The sequence below is a fragment of the Ornithorhynchus anatinus genome, chromosome 11 (genome assembly GCF_004115215.2).
Source record: "Ornithorhynchus anatinus isolate Pmale09 chromosome 11, mOrnAna1.pri.v4, whole genome shotgun sequence".
NCBI lineage: Eukaryota > Metazoa > Chordata > Mammalia > Monotremata > Ornithorhynchidae > Ornithorhynchus > Ornithorhynchus anatinus.
Window position 1 is genome coordinate 41,020,905 of NC_041738.1, and position 25,504 is coordinate 41,046,408.

Below are 25,504 nucleotides of genomic sequence, written 5' to 3' on the forward strand. Positions count from 1 at the left end.
ATGGCGGGCCCGTGCGGGTCGGGCGTCCCCCGTCCGCTGCAGAGCGCCATGAAGCTGGCCAATGGGGCCATCGAGCTGGACAGCGGCAACCGTCCCAGGGTGGGTCAGACGCCCACCGCGGCGGGGCCGGGATCCGGGGGGACCGGGCCGGGGGGGGGGGGGGCGTCCCGGCCGTCCGGGAGGGAGGGGCCCGGGGGTCGGACACTCTCCCCCTCCTCCCCACCCTCCTTTAGCTAGGCAGCTCGTCAACGAGGCCGGAGAACGGCAGCCGCTTTGGGCTAAGGGTGGAGCCCCGGGAGGGAGCCTTTCATAAGGGCGATGATGATGATGATGATGATGATGATGGCATTTGTTAAGCCCTCGCTAGGTGCCGGTCACTCGACTCGATGGATACCGGCAGAGCGGGTCGGACGCGGCCCCTGTCCCGCATAAGGCTCGCGGTCTCCATCCCCATTTTGCAGGTGAGGGGACTGAGGCCCAGAGAAGGGGAGTGAGTCGCCCAAGGTCACGCGGCAGACGAGTGGCCGAGCCGGGATTAGAACCCCCGACCTGACTCCCAGGCCCGCGCTCTGTCCGCACGGGGCTCACGGTCTCCACCCCCATTTTGCAGGTGAGGGGACTGAGGCCCTGAGAAGGGGAGTGACTCGGCCAAGGTCACGCGGCAGACGAGTGGCCGAGCCGGGATTAGAACCCACGACCTCTTGACTCCCGGGCCCGCGCTCTCTCCACTCCGCCGTGCCGCTTCTCCTAATGAGGACTGACAGAATCAGGGGGAAAGGAACAGCGGCCGAAGGAGGATTTCGGCTCCTGAGATCTGGCTTCCAATGAATAATGATAATACTGGTATTTGTTAAGCGCTTACTGTGTGCTAAGCGCCGGAAGGCCCCCTTTCAGAGTTGGGGATGTGTGATCTTGGGTCCTAATGTATTACCCTTGTGGGCAGGGAACTTGTCATTTCGTTATTCTTTACTTCCCGTGCGCCTAGTGGAGTGTATTTTATACCGAATGGGTGCTCAACAAATCCCGCTGCTGCTACTGATTGATGTTGGTATTTGTTAAGCGCTTACTACTTGCAGAGCACCGTTCTAAGCGCTGGGGTAGACACAGGGGAATCAGGTTGTCCCCCGTGGGGCTCACGGTCTTAATCCCCATTTTACAGATGAGGTCACTGAGGCACAGAGAATAATAATAATAATAATAATGTTGGTATTTGTTAAGCGCTTACTATGTGCCGAGCACTGTTCTAAGCGCTGGGGTAGACACAGGGGAATCAGGTTGTCCCACGTGGGGCTCACAGTCTTAATCCCCATTTTACAGATGAGGTAACTGAGGCACCGAGAAGTTAAGTGACTTGCCCAAAGTCACACAGCTGACAGGTGGTAGAGCCGGGGTTCGAACCCATGACCTCTGACTCCAAAGCCCGTGCTCTTTCCAGTGAGCCACGCTGCTTCAAGTTAAGTGACTCGCCCACAGTCACACAGCGGACAAGTGGCAGAGCCGGGATTCGAACCCATGACCTCTGACTCCAAAGCCTGCGCTCTTTCGACTGAGCCACGCCGCTACTACTAACCAGTCACTGTGCACGTAAAGGCTGTAGACTGTCAGCTTGTTGCGGTCGGGAAAGGTGGCTGTTTATTGTTGTAGGGTACTCTCCCAAGCGCTTAGTACAGTGCTTTGGCACGGTGAGTGCTCCATAAATAGGATTGAATGGATGAATAAATACGATCGACTGACCCGAGGGTTGCCCTCCTCAGCTCCCACATCCAGGAGCACATATTAAATACCGATGAATGGACAGGGTTGCACCCAGGCCGGATTCCGGTACTTGTATTCGGGAGACAGAGCTGTAGGATGTGGTGTCCTGTATTTATTGAGTGCTTGCTTCACTTCACTTCAATAGTATTTATGGAGCACTTACTATGTGCAGAGCACTGTACTAAGCACTTGCTGCGTTGGAGGGCACTGTGCTGAGCGCTTGGGAGAGCACGACGGAGTTGGGTCGAAGCGTTTCCCCGCCCGCCACCAGCGTGCAATTAGTAGTCCCCCCCGAGTTTGTTCCGAGGGCTGGGTCGGATGGCGACTGGAGGAATTTTCAAAAGTCACACTGGGTGTTGGACCCGCCAGAAAGTAAAACCTCTGACTGGGAAGCTAGGGATAAAAGAGAGGCGGCGACTCAGCCGAAGGGCAGCTGATTGTGCGGAGTCTCCGAATTTTCAACCGGGACGGGTGACGTCTTAAGTATCGGACACCGCTGGTTCCTGGCGAATTGGAACAGGAAGGAAATTTGGTGGGGAAGGGCATGAGGAAAGATTAAAAACAGCTGAGATTGCTTCCTCTATGCACGAGAGAAATCCTGCCTGAAGTTAAGCTCAGCCAGAGAAGGAAGAGAGAAGCCGCATGGGCCCAAAAGTCAGAGGACCTGGGTTCTAATCCTGGCTCTGCTACTGGACTGCTCTGAGCCCCCGGTGAAGTCATTTAACTTCTCTGTACCTCTCTTTCTTCATCTTTTGAATGGGGGATTCACTTCCTCTTCTCCCTTCCCCTTAGACCGTGAGCTCCATGAGGGACAGAGGCCGTGTCCAACCTGATACCTTGTATTCATTCTATAGTATTTATTGAGCGCTTACTATGTGCAGAGCACTGTCCTAAGCACTTGGAACGTACAATTTGGCAACAGATAGAGACAATCCCTGCCCAATGACGGGCTCACAGTCTCTACCCCAGGGCTGAGTACAATCCTTAGCGCGTAGTAAGCGCTTAACAGATACCCTGTTAATTCAATAGTATTTATTGAGCGCTTACTATGTGCAGATCACTGTACTGAGCGCTTGGAATGGACAAATAGGCAACAGATAGAGACAGTCCCTGCCCACTGACGGGCTTACAGTCTAATCAGGGGAGACAGACAAAAATAATAGCAATAAATAGAATCAAGATCCTGCCCAGTTGGTCGCCAGTCTGTGGTCATTCACTCCCTGACTTTGATACATTGTCAGGCAGTAGTATTTATTGAACGCTTACTGTGTGTAGAGAACTGTACTAAGCGCCCGGGAGAGGACAGGATAACAATAAACAGACACATTTTCTGCCCACGACAAGCTTGCAATTTACATTGAGCTTCAAGACCCAGAAATAGGGGCAGAGCAGAGATTCCCACTCTGGGATTCCATGTTTTTTTCCTTCTTTTGGATAATTCGAATTATCTTGGTATTTATTAAGCACTTACCTTCCACAGTCTGTGCTAAGTGCTGGAAAAGATACAGTATAATCAGAGCAAACAGTCTCTGTCCCACAAAGGGGCTCGTTGTCTAAGTCTTTTTGTGTGTTCCCCAAACCCTTAGTATTGCCCGGGTTCAGTGCTCAGTAAATGCCGCTGATGAAGTTGGTGATGATGATGGATGCAGGATTGGCCATTTGGAATTCAGCCTGAATTCCAAGCTGTTTGCTTCAGATCTCAGCAAAAGAGGTCCCTTTTTTTTGAGCGGGACAGTGCCGATTGGGTTCGGTGATCCTCGGGTACTTGCGCCAGCAGGGACCACAGGTCTTCATCGTATTACTTTGGCGGGTAGCTTTAGAAGTTGCCCCTTCTCAGAAGGAGAAAGGTGTTGGGGAAAGCCGTACTTGCGATAGACTTGGACTCGGCCGACCTTCTCTCCCCCTGTCTTTTCCTTGGACCCCAGGAGGCGTATACCGAATACCTGAAGAGCATCCAGTACATCTCCCAGGTGCTGCTGGAAGAGGCCGAGGTGGTAAAAGGTACTGAAAAACTCTTCCGCCTCATAGACCCAGAGACTCTGCTTCCTCCTTTACCTCGGGATCCGGTTTTGACCATCCAGCGATTGACGGATTCCAGGTGTCCACTCTGACCTGGCAATCGGTCCCTCTCCCGGAAGCACTGGACCTCCAAAGGTGGGATAAAATCCCAGCTGCCTTCCAGGAGGAAAAATCCTCCCTAGGTCTTTTCCAGAGGAAAGTTTTAGTTTCTCAGTTCTGTTGTGGCCTTGTAGGTACGGAGGAAGGAAGTCGAGGAGAGCAGCCTCTGCCGATGTAGACAGTTCACTACCCTGCTGTGGTTACACCCTAACCCTGTCCCTGAAGGAGTCAGAAGAGCTGGGTGGTTTTACTGGCTCTGTCATTAACTGCCCCTTCAGTGACCTTAGTGGAAAATCCCTGCGCTTAGAACAGTGCCCCAGCACTTACAACGCTGCTTGGCACACAGTAAGCGCTTAACAAATACCATCATTATCGTTTACCCTCTCAGTACCTCCTTCTCTTCCTCCTCTTCCTCCTCCCCGCCTATAAAATGGGGATAGGCCTGAAATCCCCCTCACTTCTTCCCGTCAATTAATAATATTGACTGCGCACTTACCGTATGCAAAACACCGTACTAAGCGCTGGGGAGAATACAGAGCAAAAAGGTAGGTAGACACAATTCCCACCCTCAGGGAGCTTACGGTCTAGTGAGGAGCTTACATAAATGAGATCATAACTGAGCAGCGTGGGGAGATGATTGGGGGTGGGGGGCCTCAGATAGGAACTTGAGAGCAATCCAAGGGCCTGAAAGTGGACCTGTAGCCTAGGGGTTCCCTCCGCCCTGATCCAGGACGACAAGGCAGAATCCAGACTGACCCTCTCGTCTCTTGTCCCCCCAAAACAGGTGACCCAGTGACCCCAGACACCACAAAGATGCTGAAGCTGGCAGAGCAGTGCCTGGAGAGGGCCAGGTCAACCGCCGCCCGGCTAGGTGGGTGTCCTCCAGAGGGACGGGGAGAGAGGGCAGAGGGCCTCACCGCGGCGTCCACGCCCTGCCCTGACTCCTCGCCGTGGGCATGCGCGTGTCACGCAGGGAAGCCGCGATGGAAGCCGACCGGCCCCGAGAGCGTGGCAGCCCCCGTCCCGGCCAGCCGGCACCGCAGAGTGTACTCGGACGAGGGGGGGAAACTGGCTCCTTTTCTTCCCCCGGAAATCTTTCAGAAGCTGCAGGCCGCCAAGTCTCAGAGCTCTAAAAAGTAAGTGATAAAAAGTGGTGGGGGGGATGGAGGGTGTCTGCAGAGCTTTTGAACCCAGGGCCCCGCCTGGGGCGGGAATGCCAATTGCGGGAGGGGCAGGCTGGGAAAGTGAGGTCGCCACTCCCTTTTAAGGCTTCCAACAGACCTCTCTGGCCAGTCAGTCTCCAGAGCAAGAGCCTGCCTGGGCCTGGGGTGGCCTGCTTTCTGCGACTGAATGGAAATTGAGTCTGGAACATCCCTCCCAGGACCCGGACCAGGGTGTTGGTGGGCCAGGGGAGTGCTCACCCTGGTACTTCTCAGCCCCTGGCACCCTGGGAATTCTCCTTCTGAGCTACTGCCTTGGGTGCCCAGGGGGACGGTGTCGAGGATTCATGCATTCATTCATTCGTATGTATTGAGCGCTTACTGTGTGCAGAGCACTGTACTAAGCACTTGGAAAGTACAGTGCAGCAATAGAGACAGTCCCTGCCCACAGTGGGCTCACAGTCTTCGGGGGGAGAGGATAGACATCAGTACAAGTAAACAGGAATCCACATCCCCGCCCATCACGCGTTTACAGTCTAGAGAACAAGTTGGTCAGGTTAGACACAGTCTGTGTCCCACCTAGGGCTCACAGTCTTAATCATTTTACAGGTGAGGTAACCGAGACCCAGAGAAGCGAAGCGACTTGCCCTGGGTCACACAGCAGCAAGTGGCAGAACCTGGTTGGGAACCCAGGTCCTTCTGACTGCCAGACCCGTGCTCATTCATTCATTCAGTCAGTCAGTCATAATGAATGATTGACCTAAGGGGCACCGTGATCCTCTAGGAAGGGTCTTTCCTTCCAATTCCTTCTCTAGGCCAGGTTTTCCTCCGTTCATTCAGTCGTATTTCGGGGAAGTACAGTGCAGCTATAGGGAGAGACAGTCCCCACCCACCCCCCTTACACACACGCACCCGCAAGCACACCCCACCCCAACGTAGTGGAGTATGATTTGGGGGTACATCGATGTCTCCTAAGGTTGCAGATTACTTTAGCTGGGCAGAGCCGGTGTGACCCTCAGCAGACGGGGAAGGGAGAACCTCACGGCTAGGGCCGGGGGAGCTTTAGGAGAAAATAGTCGGCGGTGTCCAAAACCCCTGCCCCGGAATCTGCTGCCTCGTTCTACTCCCCTGGACGTGAGCAGGAGCCAGGCGCGCTAAGAGTAGCTGCTATTTGCCCGCCGCCACCCCTGGAGCTCAGGGCTTTCCCAGAGGCCCGGGGAGGCAGGGGGCTCACCGGGAGGCACGGTGGCTCATGGCAGCCTTGTGCAGGGAGCTGACACCCCTGGAAGAGGCTTCGCTGCAGAACCAGAAGCTGAAGGCGGCGTACGAGGCGCGGATGGCCCGGCTGAACCCCAACCAGGCCGTGCAGAAGACGTCCTTGGCAAGTGGTGCCCACCGCGGAGGCTGGGGGCCTTGGGGGACTATTTTCAGCTCTGGGGCGGGGGAATTCTGAACCCTAAGGCTGAATGGAAACTGGGGGAGAGGAACAGATGGCTGCGTTCGGTTAGCCAGGCTAAGTGTTGGTAGGTCATGGGCGGGGGGAATCAGCCTCCCATTACCTGTTCCAGACCCTGTCCCTACAGCGGCAGATGATGGAGAATCTGGTGATCGCTAAAGCCCGGGAGGAGACGGTATCTTTTCAGCCCTGAGGACGACTCTGCTACAACATTTTAGGGAAGCCCTGACTTCAACAGTCCCAGAGGGTGGGATTCAAGGGATTTTTCCCTATCCACCTTCTTTCTGGGGGTCAGTGTTGGGGGAGGGTTTACCTCATCCCAGATGGAATCCCAGGAGACCAAATGGAATCCCAGGAGAAAAGTCGCCCTCCGGGCAGCTTCGGTTTGGCCGAGAGCACCGCTTTCTGGGGCCCGGAATTGGCCTTCGGGGAGCCAGCCTCTCAGCCGGGGGAAGGAACCGGCCCTTGCCCTTCCCTTTCTCCCTGGGATGGCTCCAGCCTTCCGCTCAAAATTCCCCTCCATCTGCCTGCGGCGGGGGCGTGGTCCCAACTTTCGTTCCTTTCCAAAATCCTACTCCTTGACCCGGCTGCTCCCAGCTGCAAAGGAAGATGGAGGAGCGCCGGCTGAGACTCCAAGAAGCGGCCAACAGGTGACATTCCCTCAGTGCCTTCTGAGGGCCGGGGGTTAGGGAAGGAGGGTCAGCCGTCTTGGGACCTTCCCGGAAGAGCCCTGAGGCCGGGGGTGTCCCCTGAGCCCTAACCGGCCATCTCTTTACCGTTTGCCTGTTTGCTTGTTTTGATGCATATCTATAATTCTATTTATTTCTATCGATGTCTGTTTACTTGTTTTGATGTCTGTCTCCCCCGCTTCTAGACTGTAAGTCCTACGTGGGCAGGGATTGTCTCTCTTTATTGCTGAGTTGTACTTTTCAGGCGCTTAGTACAGTGCTTTGCACAGAGTAAGCGCTCGATAAATACGATTGAATGAATGAATGAATCTCTCTGGCAGGAGGTTCTGCAGCAGCGTGGCTCTGACATCTGAAGAGCAGGAGCAGCGGGCCCTCTATGCCGCCATTCTGGAGTACGAACAAGATCATGTGAGCCCTGACCTGAATAACAGTTGTGATGATGATGATTGTGGTATTTGTTAAGCGCTTACTAGGTGCCAGGCACTCTACTGATCGCTGGGGTAGATACAAGCAAATCGGGTTGAACACCGTCCCTGTCCCACGTGCAGCCTCAATCCCCCATTTTACAGATGTGGTAACTGAGGCCCAGAGAAGCGAAGTGACTGGCTCAAGGCCACACGTAGCGGACAAGTGGCGGAGCAGGGATTAGAACCCATGACCTTCTGACTCTCAGGCCCGTGCTCTGTCCACTGTGCTGAACCCCCAGCTCACGTTCCTCCAATTTAGGGGAGTCCAGCCCCAAGGGCAGCCAGACTCTATGGAGAGGACTGTTTTGAGCTAGGGAGAAAGATATTTTTCCATTATCAATAATAATGTTGGTATTTGTTAAGCACTTACTATGTGCAGAGCACTGTTCTAAGCGCTGGGGTAGGTACAGGGTAATCAGGTTGTCCCACGTGAGGCTCACAGTCTTAATCCCCATTTTACAGAGGAGGGAACTGAGGCGCAGAGAAGTTAAGTGACTTGCCCACAGTCACACAGCTGACAAGTGGCAGAGCTGGGAGTCGAAACCGTGACCCCCGACTCCGGAGCCCAGGCTCTTTCCACTGAGCCACGCTGCTTCCCCTGAACCTTCTAGGAACTTTCTGTGGTCTCAGAGAGGGGAACGGGGCAACAGGCTGCTAAATTGAGTGCAAAATGTTTTAGCAGAACAAGAAATCATGGGAAGGGTTGGGCTGAGAGAGCCCCAGCTGCACAAGACAGTGCTCTGCACCCAGTGGGCATCCAGTAAGCACCGCTGCTGATGCTGTGTATTCTATATTGGCAGGACTGGCCAAAGCATTGGAAAACCAAACTGAAAAAGAACCCAAGTGACCTGTCTCTGGTGACTGGCCTGATCTCCCACCTGCTCAGGTAAAATAAAAAATAAAACAGGTACCCTGTTCACCCTACTGGCTGAGGCCCCCCGGCTCTGTCAGTGACCTCTGGCCCTGACAACCTCTTCTCAAGCCATCAGTCAGTCAATCAGTGTAATTTTTGAGCCCTGACCATGTGCTGATGGTAGCCAAGCATTTTTTCTATGGCTCTTGTTAGGCATTTACTATAATAATGTTTGCATTTAAGTGCTCACTATGTGCAGAGCACTGTTCTAAGCGCTGGGGTGGATACAGGGTGATCAGTTGTCCCACGTGGGGCTCACAGTTTTAATCCCCATTTTAAGATCAGGTAACTGAGGCACAGAGAAGTGAAGTGACTTGCCCACAGTCACACAGCTGACAAGTGGCGGAGCCGGGATACGAACCCATGACCTCTGACTCCCAAGCCTGGGCTCTTTCCACTGAGCCACGCTGCTTCTCAGTGTGCCGTGCACAGTACTAAGTGCTCGGGGAGATACCTGTTGAGCTGTTTCCGCTGATCTTTTTTTCACCCTGTGGGGCTGCATTCAGCTGCCTTCTGCTGCTGGTTTTCCTCAAAGAAAGAATCTGTTAGATGGTAAGCAGAGATTGCATCATGGACTCTTTTGGATGTATCCCAGGCACCTCCTTCAGGGCTCTGCACCAGTAGGCCCTCAGTAATAACAGTTTTGGCATGGATCAATAATAATTATGGTAGTGCTTACTATGTGCTAAACTATGGGTGGGTAAAAGATGATTAGATCAGACAGAGTCCCCGTCCTTTGCTGGGGCTCACAATTTAAAAGGAGGAGAGAGCAGGGATCCTCTCTGCATTTTACAGGTGACTGAGGCCCAGAGAGGTCAAGCGACTTGTTTGAGGTCACCCAGCAGTCCGGGTACAGAGCTGGGATTCGAACCTGGCCCTTCCACCACTCGGTTCCCATACCTTTTACACTCTCCCACATTGCTTGATAAATACAGTGCATCGTGATCGTGATGATGGGGAAAAATACCTAGAGGGTCATTTTTTTATGGTATTCGTTAAGCGCTTACTATGTGTGCAAGTGCCGGGGTAAGTACGAGTTAATTAGGTCGGACACAGTTCCTGTCTCTTCCGCGGCTCACAGTCAAAGAAGGAGGGAGAAGAGGTATTGAATTCCCCATTTTACAGGTGAGCAAACTAAGGCACCTAGAAGGTAAGTGACGTGCCTATGGTCATACAGGAAGCAGTTGGCAGAGCCAGGAGTAGAACCCAGGCCCGTGTTCTTTCCACTAGGCCACGCTGCCAGAAAGGGAACGGGAAAGGGGTCCGGAGAGCACGGAGACCGTCAGAAACTGCCGTCGGGTCCAGAGGGCCAGAAACGAGGGGCGGGGTACCAGAGAGACAGGTTGGAAGTGGCAGTTCTCAGCGCGAGAGAGCTCGGCCTCCTGGAGCCTCTCGAGGGCCTGTAGAGCCGATGCCTCTCCGAGGTGCCCAGCTGGGAATGTGTGGCGGCTCTATGCCGGGTGCTGGCAGGCTTCAGTGCTTAGTGCCAGTCTGAGGGTGACACTAGTCAGATTAGTCAGATGATTGCTCTCCCACACTTCAGAGCCTTATTAAAAGCCCATCTCCTCCAAGAAGCCTTCCCTGACTAAGCCCTCCTCTCCTCTTCTCCCACTCCTTACTGCGTCTCCCTGACTCTCTCCCTTGGTTCATCCTCCCTCCCCTCCCCACAGCACATACGTATATATCTGTAATTTATTTATTTATGTACATTAATGTCCGTCACCCCCCAGACTCTGAGCTCGCTGTGGGCAGGGAGTGTGTCTGTTTGTTGTTATATTGCACTCTCCCAAGCGCTTAGTACAGTGCCTTGCGCACAGTAAGGGTTCAACAGATACAATTGAATGAAGGCAGACCTTCAGATGTGGGCAGAGGGTAGGTGGGTCTCTCCATGGGAGCTGAGGCTGTGCTGAAGAATGGCTGCTGCTCCAGAGCCTCCCAGGGTCTTCCAGGGCCTGGGCGTCGAGGAGGAGTGGATGGCCTGCGGGCCCGGGAGAGCAGCTGGGAAGGCAGAGAGGGCCGGGAATGGGGCACGAGATTCTGAGGCGGCAGGGGCAAAGCAGCAGTGTGGGAACCAGCACCGGGTGGCCACAGCCAGAGCACCACCCTCTCGCACGCGTGCCCAGAAGGAGCGGACTCCGCTCCTAGAAGGCGCCCACCTGCCGCAGGGCGAGCGCGTCACGGCACCCGGTTAACCAGCCACTTTCTCTTGGCTTTCAGTTTCTCCGATCACCCCATCTCTCAGCTCCTGAAGAAGCTACAGTGCTCCGTCTACAACAGGTTGTATCCCATCGTCATCCAGAACGCAGCGGACCCCAAGTCCGGCCCCGGCTGCCCCTCCCTGTCCCCGGACACGGACGGGCCGCTGGCGCCCAGTGGCCGGCGCCTCCGATCCTCCCAAAGCCTCTACTGCATGCTGTCCCTGGCCGAACCCGGCAGACCCAACCGGGACCTCTCCCCGGGCGGCCTCCCCGCCCAGCCCCCGCCCCCAAGCCCCCTGGACAGAGAGGCGGACGGCTGCCTCGCGGGGCCGGCCTCCCCGCTACTGGAGGCCGCCTGTCACCTGCGGGACAAGGACAGCTCCTTCGAGGATTTGGAGCAGTTCTTGGCCGGCTCGGAAAAATGGGACCTGGGCCCCGGGGAGCCGGCCAAGCCTCCGGGCTCAGGCGGGGAGAAGGCAGCGCCGCCGGACCAGTTGAAGAGCATCGTGAAGGATGTGCACGACTCCGTCGGTGAGAGGCGCAGGAACCCTGGTGCAGGGCTAACTTGATTTTCCTCAGAGATGATGGGCCCTGACCTCTCCCCTCTGAATCTCCCTTGCTCTGACTCCCCCGGCCTGCGAAGAGGAGCCGCCCTCTCTGATGCTCCCTGGCCTCGATCTGGCCCATTCTTGCCCAGAAGGGAAGCCGTCTCCTGCCGCTCCCTGCGGTGTTCCTGGCCCACCTCAAGGCGTAGGGGGTGGGGAGGGAGGACGACGCCCCTGGGGAATCGAGCACCGGGAGCCATGGGCGCAAAGGGGAAGCCGAGGATGGGGCAGCAGGGTGGAATAATAATACCGGTATTCGTTAAGCGTTTACTGTGTGCCAGGCACCGGTACTAAACGCTGGGGTAGATACAAGTTAATCAGGATGGACGCGGTCCCTTGTCCCACGTGGGGTTCACAGTCTCAATCCCCATTTTACAGATGAGGAAACTGAGGCACCGAGAAGTGAAGGACTTGCTCAAGGTCACACAGCAGACAAGTGGCCGAGCCGAGATTAGAACACATGATCTTCTGACTCCCGGGGCCTGTGCTCTATCCACTAAGGCACAAGAGGGGAAGGCCCAGGCTTGTGGCCTCAGGGCCCGAGGGGAGCCGAAGAAAAATAGCTCCCGCCTCCCTCGATTTAACTCCTTCTCTCCCCGCTCCTGCCCCTTTCAGGAAGTGGGCACCTTCATTCATTCAGTTGTACTTTACTGAGCGCTTACTGCGTGCAGAGCACTGTACTAAGCTCATGGGAAGTACAAGCACGTGTCGGGGCTGCGACTCTGAGGGAAAACCCCATTGCACGTGAGGTGTGGTTCTCTCTCTCAGTTCCGAGGTCTGGCTGAGCTCTGAGCCCGTAGTGTCTGACGGCAGGGGAGCGGGGTGAGCGGGGTCAAGTTAGTCAATCGTATTTATTGAGTGCTTGGGAAGTACATGCACATGTCGGGGCTGCGAGTCTGAGGGAAAACCCCATTGCACGTGAGCTGTGGTTCTCTCTTTCTCTCAGTGCCGAGGGTCTGGCTGAGCCGTGAGCCCCTAATGTCTGACGGCAGGGGAGCGGGGTAAGTGGGGTCAAGTTAGTCGTATTTATTGAGTGCTTACCGTGTGCAGAGGACTGTACTAAGCACTTGGGAAAGTACAATACAATAATAGACACATTTCATGCCCATAACGAGCTTGCAGTCTAGCGAAGGGGGAGACAGTAATATAAATGAATAAACTGCAGATATGTATATGTGCTGTAGCGCTGGGAGGGGGTTGAATCAAAGGAGCAAATCAGGGTGATGCAAAGGGGAGTGGGGGAAGAGGAAATTATGTGCCTTCAATATGCCTTTAAAGGGGAGAAAGTAATTGTCTGTTGGTTATGAAGAGGGAGGGCATTCCAGGCCAGAGGGAGACTGTGGGCGAGAGGTTGGCGGCGAGATAGATAATAGTAATTATGGTATTTGTTAAGCGCTTACTATGCGCCAAGCACTACTCTAAGTGCTGGGATAAATACAGGGTAATCAGGTTGTCCCACGTGGGGCTCACAGTATCAATCCCAGTTTTTACAGATGAGGTCACTGAGGCACAGAGAAGTTACCTGACTTGCCCAAGGTCACACAGCAGACAACTGACGGAGCTGGGATTAGAATCCACGACCTCTGACTCCCAAGCCCGGGCTCTTGCCACTAGGCCAGGCTGCTCCCGAGATTGAGGTACAGTGAGAAGGTCAGCATTAGAGGAGCGCAGTGGGCGGGCTGGACTGGAGAAAGAGAGTAGTGAGGTGAGGTAGGAGGAGGCAAGGTGATCGACTGCTTTAAAGCCAGTGGTGAGGAGCTTCTGTTTGTTGCGGAGCTGGATGGGCAACCACTGGAGTGGAGAAACAGGGCCGGAAGGTTTCTGTAGAAAAATGGACGGGGCCTCGGGAAAACTTTAAAAAGCCTTCCCAACCAACCAGTCGATTGTATTTATTGAGTGCTTACTGCGTTCAGGGCACTGTACTGTACGCTTGGAACTGTGATCTCTGGGCATTTGATTTTGACCCCACAGCACTTATGTAGATATCTATAAATAATTTATTTAGATTAACGTCTGCCTCCCCCGCTAGACTGTAAGCTCACTGTGGGTAGGGAAGATGTTTTCCAACTCTGTCGTGTCGTGCTCTCCCAAGCACTTAATACAGTGTTCGGTACTGTAAGCGCTCAATAAATCCGACCGATTGATCGGACAACCAAGCGTCCAAACCGCTAGCCCTCACCCCTGTCGTTGGGGCCGGGATCTCCCCCGGCTCTGCGACCGCACCCCGTGACGGTTCCGCCTCTGGTCCCGGCAGACAGACTGCTTTCCCTCACCCTCTTGACGTTCGAGGGCTTGAACACCGCCGCCTCCAAGGACCGCTGCCTGGCTTGCATCGAGGAGCCCTTCTTCTCGCCGCTGTGGACACCCCTGCTAGCCCTCTACAGGTACTTCCGCGTAGTCCGGCCCCCGGCCCCGGCCCCGGTCTCCCACTCCCCGACTCCCCCTCTGCTGGGCGGAGCACGGTAAGAGGGGCACAGCTCCCGGCCGAATAGGCCACATGCCCGGCACTCTCTGGAAATACCCAGCAGCAGCTGCCGCAGCAGCATTTCCTCATTGACCCGTTTAACTTGTGGTCCACGGCGGCCTCCAACTACGTCAGGTGTCCTGGATGGTGGCCAGGTTTCTCCCATCCTGCACCTGTGTTTACTCCCTGGGCGTTTCACTTTGCCCTTTCCCTATTGAATTCCAAATTTCTGGCCACTGCCCAACTGGTCGGGGCCCTTCTGTTTTCTTCCCCCTCCGCGGGTCGGTCCCCCCGTAGTCTTCAGGCCCCTCGCTAGTTCTCTAGGCTTTCTCCAAAATGATAACCAGTGGTCTCTCAGGTGTTATAGTCAGCTCTTTGAATGCCCTCAGGTCCAGGGCACTGGGGTCGGTTGATTTGAACCCACCCTATTTGTTTTGGTCATTTTTGGTTCTTAATGTTTCCTTATAGGACTGGGTGGGCCCCAGTCATCAAATATCACATGATGATCGTTCAAGGTTAGACCAAGTTTAGGCCTCTGTTATTTCAGTATCCGCGGTGAACGTTCTCTCCCGCCCCATAAGCGCCGGCATTGTCCTTCTGCCTTGTGATTGCTGGCGGAGTCGAAGAAAGTGTTGTTCCTTACTTCTCTTTCCATTCGCAGCAAGCTATATTTCATTCCTTGTTTTGGCTCCACCTTAGCAACCTGAGCTCTCTGCCCAATCCGGTTGCATTTCCCCTTCTCCCCCTTGGGTTAAATTTCCCGTTTTTCTTGTGGAACAGCCAGCAGGCTGTGCTTAACAAATACCACAGTTACTATTATTATTATTACTAAGGGGCCAGACTGCATTCCCTCTCCATCTTGGTTCAACAGGATGGAGGCCAGTTGGGTGGGAGCCTTGCTCTCCCTGATTTCCCACCCCTTACCCCATCCCTCCTCTGTCCCCCAGGAGTGTCTATCGATCTCGTGAAATGGCCCTGGCCAGGAGTATGGAGCTCTTCAGGAACATGACCCCCTCGGCCATGGGCATCGCCTCCAAACTCTTCCCCCAGAAGACTGGACCCAAGAATGCCGGTTCCTACCCGTACTGCACTGCAGTTCAGGAATTGGGGCTCATGGTACTGGAGTGCTGCCCGCAGAAGAAGCTGGAATGCATTGGTAAGCTTTGGCCCGGCAGTGGTTTTATCCTTCGGCCAGCAGGAATGGTCAGCGGCAGGGCGTCGAGGCCCCACAACACAATCACAAAAATAATAATAACAATTATGATATTTGTTAAGTGCCTACTAGGTGCCAGTCAAGGTACTAAGCGCTGAGTTGGATACAAGCAAATTGGGTTGGTCTCTATCCCACGTAGGGCTCACAGTCTCAATCCCCATTTCACAGATGAGGTAACTGAGGCCCAGAGAAGTGAAGTGAATTGCCCAAGGTCGTCCAGCAGACAAGTGGTGGAGCTGGGATTAAAACCCATGAGCTTCTGACTCCCAGGCCCGTGGGTCTGTTCACTACACCGTGATGCTTCTCGGCAGATACCCAGACTCCTACCAAGCCTGGATCTTTTGGCCGGGATTTGGGGGACTAGAAGACAGGAAGGAGGGGAGATGAGACGGGCCTGATTCAGAGAGGGCAGAGGGGAGCAGGGTAAAGAGGGTGAACCAGATTGCCTCTGGCAAGGGGATCGAGTTGGCGAAAAATCCCTGAGGACTGGAAGATTTGGGAAGTCTATTTGCAAGGCTGGGTTGAACCATATTGATTCACAGCCTTTCCCTCAGAGCCCTCTCAGGGTCGCACCTGGAGAGCTTCCAGTACTCTACCAGTCTCGTCTGTGGGAGGGAGAGTCAAACAGAGACCTACCCCGTTCCATTCCTACCTTGGGCAATGGCTAGCGAGAGGAAGGCAATCTGCTACAAGTCGAAACCCACCTGTGCTGGGCAGCAGCGGCATAGGAGAGTCAAGGGTGGATACTCAAGTTTACTGCACGGAAGGAGGCAATGGTAAACCACTTCCAGATTTTTACCAAGAAAACTCCACGGATACACTACCAGAACGATCGCAGCTGGAGTTGGGGTGTTGTGGGAGAGAGGCATCCTTGGGTCAGAGACAACTCCACAGCTTAAGACAAGACTTCCCTCAAACCTAAAAAAACCCTTAGCCCTTCCTTATGTGTGAGTCTTCAAGATGAACACCATGGTCCTGGAACGTTTCTGGGTCTGAATTGCAGTTCATACAAAACCCTTTCAGGGAGATTAATACTGAGCTGAGGATCGGGACTCCTGGGTTCTCTTTCCAGCCTTTCACTTCTTAGTGACGCAGGACTCTTCCCCTCTTTCCCTCCCCTCCCCATCCTCTGCTCTCTGCCGCGCTCTCCCCTCCTCCTTCTGTTCCTTTCCTCCTCCCTTCCCTTCCTCCTCGACTTCCCCCGTCCATGAGCGTCTTGCGGCACCCCCTAAGCTTCTTCCATTGTGCCTTGCAGTGCGAGCCCTTCGTACTATCTGCGAGTGTGCCGAGGAATACTGTGGGGCCAAGGAGAACCGGCTACAGGCTGGATCGGCGGCCATGTAAGTACCCTGTCCCCAGGGCCACCGGCTCCTTGCACTCCACCCCCCTGCAGTAGTAATCGCATTGATTGAGTGCCCACCGGGTGCAGTACACTGTACTAAGCACTTAGGGAGTACAAAACAAAGAAGTGACATGTTTCCTGCCCACAAGCAGCTTCCACTTCAAGAGGAGAGGTGATTTAAAAAGTATTTGCAGATACTGTAGTCAAAATAATTGAGAAGCAGCGTGGCCCAGTGGAAAGAACGTGGTCCTGCCCCTCATGGGGCTCACCGTTGAAGTAGCAGGGAGAAGAAGTACTTAATCCCCGTTCTACAGTTGAGGAAACGGAGACATAGAGAAATGAAGGGATATGCCCCAGGTCACGCGGCAGGCAAGTGGCAGAGCCAGGATTAGAACCCAGGTCCTCTGACGTCCAGGCCCGTGCTCTTTCCATTAGGATACGCTGATGAGCCCATTTCCTCTGCCCAGTGTTCCTGCTGGCTTTGAAGATAAAAAAAAACATAACTGTGGTATTCATGAAACACTTACTACGTACCCAGTGCTGGGGAAGATATATGATCATCAGATCAGACCCAGTCCCTGCCCCACTTGAGACACACGGTCTAAAGGGGAGGGAGAACAGGTATTTAATGTCCACTTTACAGATGAGGAAACCGAGACAGAGGTTAAATGACTTGCCCACGGTCATGTAAAAGGCAAGTGGAGGAGCCGGGATTAGAACCCTGGTCTCTTGACTCCCAGTCTTGAGCTCTTTCCACAAGACCACCGTCCTTCACAGTGGGTGACCAGTGAGGTGGACGCTTCTGAGACCAGCCAGGACTCACTCCAAGGACCCAGCGCTGATGCTACTGAAAAGAGAAGTAACAGTGTGGCCTAGTGGAAAGAGCACGGGCCCGGGAGTCAGGACTGTAAACTCGCTGTGGACCGGGAATGTGTCCGTTTATTGTTATTTTATACTCTTCTAAGCGCTTAGTACAGTGCTTTGCACACAGTTAGTGCTCAGTAAATATGAGTGAATGAATGAATAATGGAATGAGTCAGAGGACCTGGCTTTGAATCCCATCTCTGCCAGCTGTCTGCTTTGTGACCTCGGGCAAGTCGATTAAATTCTCCTTGCCTCTGTTTCCTCATCTGTTAAATGGGATGAAATCCTACTCTCTCCTACTTGACTGTGACCCCCATGTGGGACTGGGACTGTGTGCAAACCTGATTATCTTTTATCTAGTCCAGTGCTAGAATAGTGGTTGGCACATTCAATCAGTTTAAGCGTTTTTATTGAGCGCTTACTGTGTGCAAAGCACTGCACTAAGCACTTGGGAGAGTACAATACAACAACAAACAGACATATTCCCTTTCCACAAAAGCTCGTGGTCTAGAGGACATAATAAGCACTTAACAAATACCATTATTAAAAAAAAAACCAGAGGGAGGTGAGACAATCCCCGCTGTGCCCCAGTGTGGACCTGGTGCTGGAACCTTGCCTGTCCAAGGCTAGCAGGAAGGGAGAAGGCCAGAGATCTCTCATTGATCTCACTGATCGGGAAGCAGCGTGGCTCAATGGAAAGAGCCTGGGCTTCGGAGTCAGAGGTCATGGGTTCGACTCCCGGCTCTGCCACTTGTCAGCTGTGTGACTGTGGGCAAGTCACTTCACCTCTCTGCGGCTCAGTTACCTCATCTGTATAATGGGGATTAACTGTAAGCCTCACGTGGGACAACCTGATGACCCTGTATCTACCCCAGCGCTTAGAACAGTGCTCTGCACATAGTAAGCGCTTAACAAATACCAACAGTATTATTGTTATCCTTCCCTGTGCCCTTTCCTTCAGAGCCAAAGCCCTACTCTGAGCCCCATGTGGGACAGGGACTGTGTCCAATTTGATTAACTTGTATCTAACCCAACACTTAGTACAGAGCTTGGCACATAGTAAGCGCTTAACAAATACCGTCAAAATAATATTATTGTTAGTTTCTTGGGGTAGGGAATCCAGGGCCAAACAGATGTGTGGGATCTGCCCAGCCTCACCCTGCAAGGAAGCAGGCTCCTATGAACTGTATCTTTCACTTCACTCAGAACAACTCAAATTGGCCCAGATCTGGCCCCCAAAAGCCATCTTCCTTCCACCTGAAATGACGGCTCTTGCGGATTTTCCCTGCAAAGACGCTATGGCAACGCCTTCCACTCCACCTCTCCCCCTACTGCTCGGTATCAACGAATCAACCTTATCCGTGGAATTTACAACCCAGTAGAGGAGACAGACACCAAAATAATTTGCAGACAGGAGGGAGAAGGAAAAGGGGACATGGAGAGAAGTCAAGACCCAGGTAATAGTAGAGAAGCAGCACGGCGTAGTGGATAGAACACGGGGCTGGGACTCAAAAGGTTATGGGTACTTAGCCCGACTCTGCCATTTGTCTGCTGTTTGACCTTGGGCAAGTCACTTCACTTCTCTGTGCCTCAGTTACCTCATCTGTAAAATGGGATTTGAGACCGTGAGCCCCACGTGGGACAGGGACTGTGTCCAGCCCCATTTGCTTGTATCCACCCCAGTGCTTAATACAGTGCCTGGCACATAGTAAGCACTTAATAAATGCCGTTATTATTATTATTATTATTAAGAAGGTTGGGATATGGGTGCTACTGGAGATTGCAAATGCAACAGTGCTTAGGCAGTGCCAACCTGCTAAATCAAACAGTGGTATATATTGAGCACTTACTGTGGGCAGAACTCTGTACTAAGGATTTGGGAGAGAACAATATAATAGTTGGTAGGCCACAGTAGGTTCCTCGGCCACAGGAAGCTTCCTCTCTAAAACATGAACTGCTGAAGTGGCATTTAAGATGTAACATAGAGAGAAGAGGCTCACGGGAGGCCAGATCACAGCCCTACGCTCTCTGGGCAATTGAATTCACTTTGACTGCTCCCCTTTTTTTTCCCTGAGGTATTTGTTAAGCACTTACTATGTACTGGGGTAGATACAAGCTAATCAGGTTGGGCACAGTACATGTCTCACAAGGGCTCACAGTCTTAATCTCCACTTTACAGACGAGGTAACCGAGGCACAAAGTGAAGTGACTTGTCCAAGGTCACATAGCAGACAAGTGTCAGAGTGGGATTCAGAACCCAGGTCCTCCTGACTCCCAGACCCGTGCTATATCCACTAGGGCACACTGCTTCTCCTCAGACTGAAACTTGGGTCTAAGCAATAGGCCACCTCTGACCCATCTCCCTCTTCCCTCCCAGTGGTGCCGATGACCTGCTGCCTATCCTGTCCTACGTGGTGCTGAAGAGCAACCTCCCCCAGCTGGTGTCCGAGTGTGCGGCGCTGGAGGAGTTCATTCACGAGGGGTAAGAGCTGGAGGGGACCCCGTCAGGCTCAGAGGGCTCGTTTATTCATTTTATCGTATTTATTGAGCGCTTACTGGGTGCCCTTCCCTGGCCACAATGAGCTCAGAGTCTAGAGGGCTCCTGCTCAGCTGCTGTGGGTGGCGACTCCTTCCGGTTTCTCCCCGGGCATCGGAGCCCGGTGGCTGGTACCCCGGGGCCAAAGCTATGCCGAAGCTTGCCACCCCTCCAAGATGCCCTCAACCCAACTGGGGCAACGTAGGAGGTCCACAAAGAAGGAAGGGGGAAGTGCAGAGGGCACCTCCCCAGCGAAGAGACCTGTGACAGTGGTAGCCTGGAGCGAGGGGGCATGGCCCTGGCAGGGGGGTTCAAGAGCCCCCCGGTCCCACCACTGGTAGAGGAAAATTGGGGGCAGAAGGGGAAGGAGGATGGCAAAATGGCAAGAGAAGGCCGGGCTTGGGCCCTGCCTCCCTCTGTCAGCCACGGACCCGGAGGCACGAGCCCTAGGCCCTCCAGGCGTATGGCTGTCCCCTATTCCATTGGGAGAGTGACTTTTCTTGAGTCAAGCGCCTCCGTGGAAGTTTTCAAATAAAGCAGTCATGTGCCGGGAAAGAGTTCCTGCCCCCCGTAAGATGAACAGACACCCAGAGGGCGGAGGCTGAGAAGAAGGAGCGTGAGGAGCCCCTCCTCCCTCCGTTCCCACTGTCCCCGGGCCCGTTGGGCCACCCCCACCTCGCTGCCCAGCTGGAGACGGCGGCCGGCCGGTTGCTCCCCTGACCGAACCCGACAGTCGGGGGCCCATCTGCCACAGCGGGGTACAGCCGGAGAGCAGGTCCTGGCGCCGGACCCCAGCTGGGCCTCGGTGCGACGAGTCAGGAAGGTGGGGGAGGAGAGGGAGGGAGGGTGGCACAGGTGATCAGGGAGACTGAAAAGGAAGGAGCTGGGCAACAAAGGCCACTGGAAGAGCACAGGCTTCCTAGACATCACTGCCCTGCCCCCTTCTTCCCCTGCCCTCCGCCACCACGGCCGCCCCCAGGAGGCTTTTACCTACAGGCCACATATACCTGAGCCAAAACAGACCTAGGCCCAGTCATTTCACTTCTCTGTGCCTCAGTTACCTCATCCGTAAAGTAATAATGTTGGTATTTGTTAAGCGCTTACTATGTGCAGAGCACTGTTCTAAGCCCTGGGGAAGATAGAGGGTAATCAGGTTGTCCCACGTGAGGCTCCCTGTTAATCCCCATTTTACAGATGAGGTAACTGAGGCACAGAGAAGTGAAGTGACTTGCCCGCAGTCACACAGCTGACAAACGGCAGAGCCGGGATTCGAACCCATGACTTCCGACTCCCAAGCCCGGGCTCTTTCCACTGAGCCACGCTGCTTGAGACTGTGAGCCCCTCGTGGGACAGGGACTGTGTCCACCCTGAATAGTTTGACTTCACCGCAGCCCTTAGTGCAGTGCTGGCACGTAGTAAGCTTTTAACAAATATCATAATTATTATTATTAGAAGTGAAAACTGCCAAGGCCATAAGGGCCCCCCACCCAGACCCTTACTGCCCGTCCACGTCTCTCAGTATGGAAAGAAGAGGAATTTGGTGTACAGTGCTCAGCGTAACGCCCCACTCAGGGGGCAAAGGAGCCGGAGCCCCTTTCCTTCGATTCAGCCTGGCTGGGAGACCCTGCGGTGAGAGGCCGGGGGAGACCTTGGCTGAAAGATATGGGTTGAGATGGAGCCAAAGGTGGAGCCTGCTGAGGACTCTCACCTGCCCCCCCCCCCCGCCCCCCCCGCCCTTCGGCTCCATCTTGTCCCTTTCGGCGCCAGGTATCTGATCGGAGAGGAAGGGTACTGCCTGACGTCCCTGCAGAGCGCCCTAAGCTACGTGGAGCAGCTTCACCGAGGACCCCTGGTCAAGTAGCCGGGCGGCGGGTGCGGAGCAGGGGCTCGGTGCCCGGCTGGAGACGGGCAGCCCTGCCTGAGGCCCCCAGGTGGGGCAGGAGAGGGGCCGGCCCCCTGGAACCCCAGGCCTTGCCTCCTCTCAACCTCGAGGCCCCTCGGGCTCCAGCAGGGGCCCCGGGGGGTGAGTACTACTTGGAACTAGGTTTGCACTGGTCCCCGGGGGCGTGGCGGGTTGGGGGACGCCTCCCTGTTTCACTACCCTCTCTCGCCTTCTTTCTTCATCTGGTTTCCCTGGGCTCTGTAGGGGGAGGAGAGCTGGGCGGGATGGGTCCAGGGAGTTGCTTTAGTGTAAAGTTCTTCCTTCCATCTTTTGGGCTTCCCCCCATTCTCTCCCACCAAGCTCTGATTATCGGGGGACTTGAAAGAGTCCTGGATGCCTCCAGTTGTCCAGGAGAGGATCTGAAGTCCTCCACCCTCACTCCCCCCCGGCCTTCGGGAAGCCGGGCGTCTCCTGGGGCCACTGAGGGAGTGAGTCCCGCAGGCCCCCCGAGGCCCCGAGGCGAGGACCATTGGTGGTCCTGCCCCAGGCACCTTGGGGTCCCCGAGAGCTCCACCTCCTCCCACCCCTCCTTGCTCTTGCTGCCCGGGCAGTCTTTTCATGTGGTCCCTCTCTGCCTGGGCTTCCCAGCGCTTCGTCCCAGGAGCCCTGGGCGGGGCCCTTCCTTTCGTGTTGAGTTGCTGCCGGCACAGAGGTAGCTCTCCTCCACTCCAGGTGGCTGCAGTTGTGTCCCAGGTGGGAGAGGATCCCCGGAATCTCCGGGCCCAAGCTGGGAGAAGGGAGCGGTGCACTGTCTCCCAACCGCTGCCTCCCAGTTCGGCCCTGCTCCCCGCTTCCCTCTTTGTCGCTTCCTGATCCCCTGCCCAGCCAGGTCAGTAGGAGGACACCCTGCCGGATGAGTAGCCAACAGGGACTCGTGGGAAGTCTGGATTGGCTAGGAACGCCAAGCAAAGCAAGAGAGAGAGGCTCTGGACTCTCTCCAGGAGAAAGGAGAGAAGCCAACTACCTTCCGCTCAGGAAGGAAGAAACCCAGGACCATGGCCACAGCCCAGGGCCTCCACGCCTCAATCCAGCACCCAGGCATCAGGGTCATTTTCCTCCTTCCCGAAAGAGAAGACCCCAGAGGGGCAGTGAACCGACTGAGGACAGCTTGGAGGCAGGGCTCTGTCCCTGTTGGGGCTGAGGAGGTGGCCGTCCCCATCCGACCTGCTAGCCAGGGCCTCTGCGTACTTGTACGTCTTCCTTCTTGGACTTGTTCTGGGGAAAAGAGGAGACGGATACTCCCTGCCTGGGGTCAGCGTTCATAAGGTGTGAGGTGAAGCTGCCAGGAGCCCTCTGAGCCCTGTAACCCTGACCTCGGGGAAGGGTGAAGCTGCCAGAACCTTGTGTGGGCCACTCTCCCCCTCCCCATTTCTCTCTTTCCCCCATGCTTATACTCTGCTGTTTTCTCTCTTTGCATCTTTCTCTCTCTGTACCCCTCTGTGTCTGTCACCCTCGGAGGTGAAACATTAAGGGAAAGGGAGACATGAGGGGGAAAAAAATCAACCTCAATAAGGGAGACATTGTCCAAACGATTTGAGCACCATTTCTATGGATGACTAGGCCTAGGCTGGTGAAAATCCTTCTGGACTGAGAAATTTTTAGCCGCTAGCCGCAAGGTTGTTTTAACTCCAGGTGCTGGAGCTAGGGCCCTGGGGCTACACTAGGTCCCAGATTAGCACTGCACCTTACACTAGCTGTGAGAGACTTTGTAATCTCCATAAAGGGATTATTGGAGGGGGCCCCCCCCGCCCCAATGTCGAGCCAGGGTGGGGGCTTCACTTTGTTTTCCTCTCAGAGTCTGGAAGGCCGGGGAGAGGAGGGAAGGGCACCAGCCGAGAGTTGGGGTTTCTGGACTCATCACCCTTCTCCTCTGGCCTTCGGTTTTCCCTCGGCCCAGACTCTTGGAGGAAAGTTAGAATTTGAGGCATGTTATTTTATTTATTTATTCTGAGCCACACACTGGGGACTTTGGTTCAGGTAATCCCTCTCAGTCCTTCCCCTGGGGAAGATGGGAGTGGTGGCCCTGGATCCCAAAGATCCCTGACTTCCCCTTCTCCTCCCCCATTCCCTCCCGGCATTTCCCTGCTCTCCCTCAGTGGGCTGGAAGGCTTTCTCCGCTTCCCCCGCCCCCCTACCCTGGCTCTGTGAGTGGCAGAATGTCCAGCCAAAGCTGGGGCTACCACAGCTCAGCAACACACTGAGCTGGAGAAGCCTCACTTCTCAGCAGCACCCCCAACCCCATCCCTCCTCCCCCCTCCCCCTCCAATCTGCCCCCTCCACCCTTAGGTTCTGTTGCCCTGTGGTTCCTTGTGTCCATCCTAATGAACTCTGCCTTGGGGGGTCTGAACAGAGAGCGAGACTGCCTCTGTCCCCTCCGTGGCGCCTTGACACGTTCTCTAGGACTCCTCCAACTTTGCAGGGTGTCAGGGCGGTAACTGTTCCTTCTCCACCCATCCCTGCCGGCTCGATCCCCAAGCGGGTCTGGCCCGGTGCCTGAGTGGGTCCAGCTTCTGAGCAGATCCAGCTCAATCCCTGGGTGAACCTGATCCAGTGCCCAGGTGGGTCCAGTTCATGAGCAGACTCAACCCAGTCCCTGGACAGATCTGTCCCGGCACCCAAGTGGGCTCAGTACCTGAGCGGACCCAGCTCAGTCCCCAAGCAGAACTGGCCCAATGCCCAAGCACATCTAGCCCAGTACCCAAGTGGGTCCAGCCCCTGAGTGGGCTCTGGTGGGTCCCTAAATGGGCTTGGCCCAGTGCCCAAGTGGACCAGCTCATGAGCAGACCCAGCTCGGGCTCAGCCCAGTTTCCAGGCGGGCCTAGTACCTGAGCAGACCCAGTTTGGTCCATCAGCAGAATTGGCCCAATGCCCAAGCAAATCTAGCCCAGTATCCAAGTGGGTCCAGCCCCTGAGTGGGCTCAGGTCGGTCCCTAAGTGGGCTTGGTCCAGTGCCCGAGTGGGCAGCTCATGAGCAGACCCAGTTTGGTCCATCAGCAGAGCTGGCCCACTGCCCAGGCAAACCCGGACCGGTGCCCAAGTGAACCCAGCCCCTCAGTGGACCCAGCTCAGTCCCTGAGTGGACCTGGCCCAGTGCCCAAGTGGGCCAGCTCATGAGTAGGTGCCCAAGCGGGCCCAGTACTTGAGCAGACCCAGCTCAGCCCCTGAGGTGACCCGGACCTGTGCGCCTGAGCGAACCCAATTTGGTCCCTGAACAGACCTGGCCTGGTACCCAAGTGGGCCCAGTCCCTGAGTGGACCCAGTTCAGTCCCTGAACAGACCCAGGACCCCTCTGGAACCCCAACCAGCAGCTTCGATCCCAGGGGAAAGCTGGAAGAAACCGCCACCTCCCCACACCCACCCACCCACCAGTCCTTCAACTCACTCACCCTTCCCCCTTTCCCAATCAATGTGAATCCTGTGAAATTTGCCAAGTCTTCACTCAGGCTGGGGCACACATCCTCACCATCCTCAGTCCTCTCCATGTGCTGCTTCTCATCTCACTACGAGGGCAACCCCTCCTTCTCTCTGCCCCAGCCCCAGCCTTCCCGACCCTGTTGGATTTGACTGTTACACTTTCTGTTGGAAAAGCCGGCCTGGGGGCTGTGGGAATAAACAAGTCACTACTTGGCCTCGCCTCTGCCTTCCTGCTTTTTCTCCCCCTGCCTCCTGCAGCGCTGAGCTGAGGCTGCAACTCAGCACAGAGTAGCCTGGTGCCGCAGGCAGGAGGCCGGTCCCCCCATCCTCTTTTGCCATCTGAGCCCAGCCCTCTCCCTTTAAGGAGT

At 55.1% G+C, this 25,504-nt stretch overlaps 1 protein-coding gene across 1 annotated transcript; it reads left to right on the forward strand.

Moving 5' to 3' along the window:
* On the forward strand, nt 1-25,350 carry VPS9D1 (VPS9 domain containing 1). Its single transcript, XM_029075727.1, has 15 exons — nt 1-99; nt 3,681-3,756; nt 4,658-4,744; nt 4,847-5,009; nt 6,303-6,414; nt 6,602-6,664; nt 7,087-7,139; nt 7,499-7,586; nt 8,446-8,531; nt 10,776-11,287; nt 13,616-13,745; nt 14,773-14,981; nt 16,294-16,378; nt 19,622-19,726; nt 21,548-25,350. Exons 1-15 carry the CDS (start codon nt 1-3, stop codon nt 21,639-21,641), a joined length of 1,962 nt encoding a protein of 653 aa, XP_028931560.1. The 3' UTR covers nt 21,642-25,350.
* Nucleotides 25,351-25,504: the final 154 nt, after the last annotated feature.

What these genes read in the sequence shown, in the direction of transcription:
- VPS9D1 (XM_029075727.1), top strand. Translation starts at nt 1, where the DNA reads ATGGCGGGCCCGTGCGGGTCGGGCGTCCCCCGTCCGCTGCAGAGCGCC. An exon ending in CAGGCTGGATCGGCGGCCAT is followed by an intron (nt 16,379 to 19,621) that starts GTAAGTACCCTG and finishes CTTCCCTCCCAG; the next exon opens with TGGTGCCGATGACCTGCTGC. An exon ending in GAGGAGTTCATTCACGAGGG is followed by an intron (nt 19,727 to 21,547) that starts GTAAGAGCTGGA and finishes TTTCGGCGCCAG; the next exon opens with GTATCTGATCGGAGAGGAAG.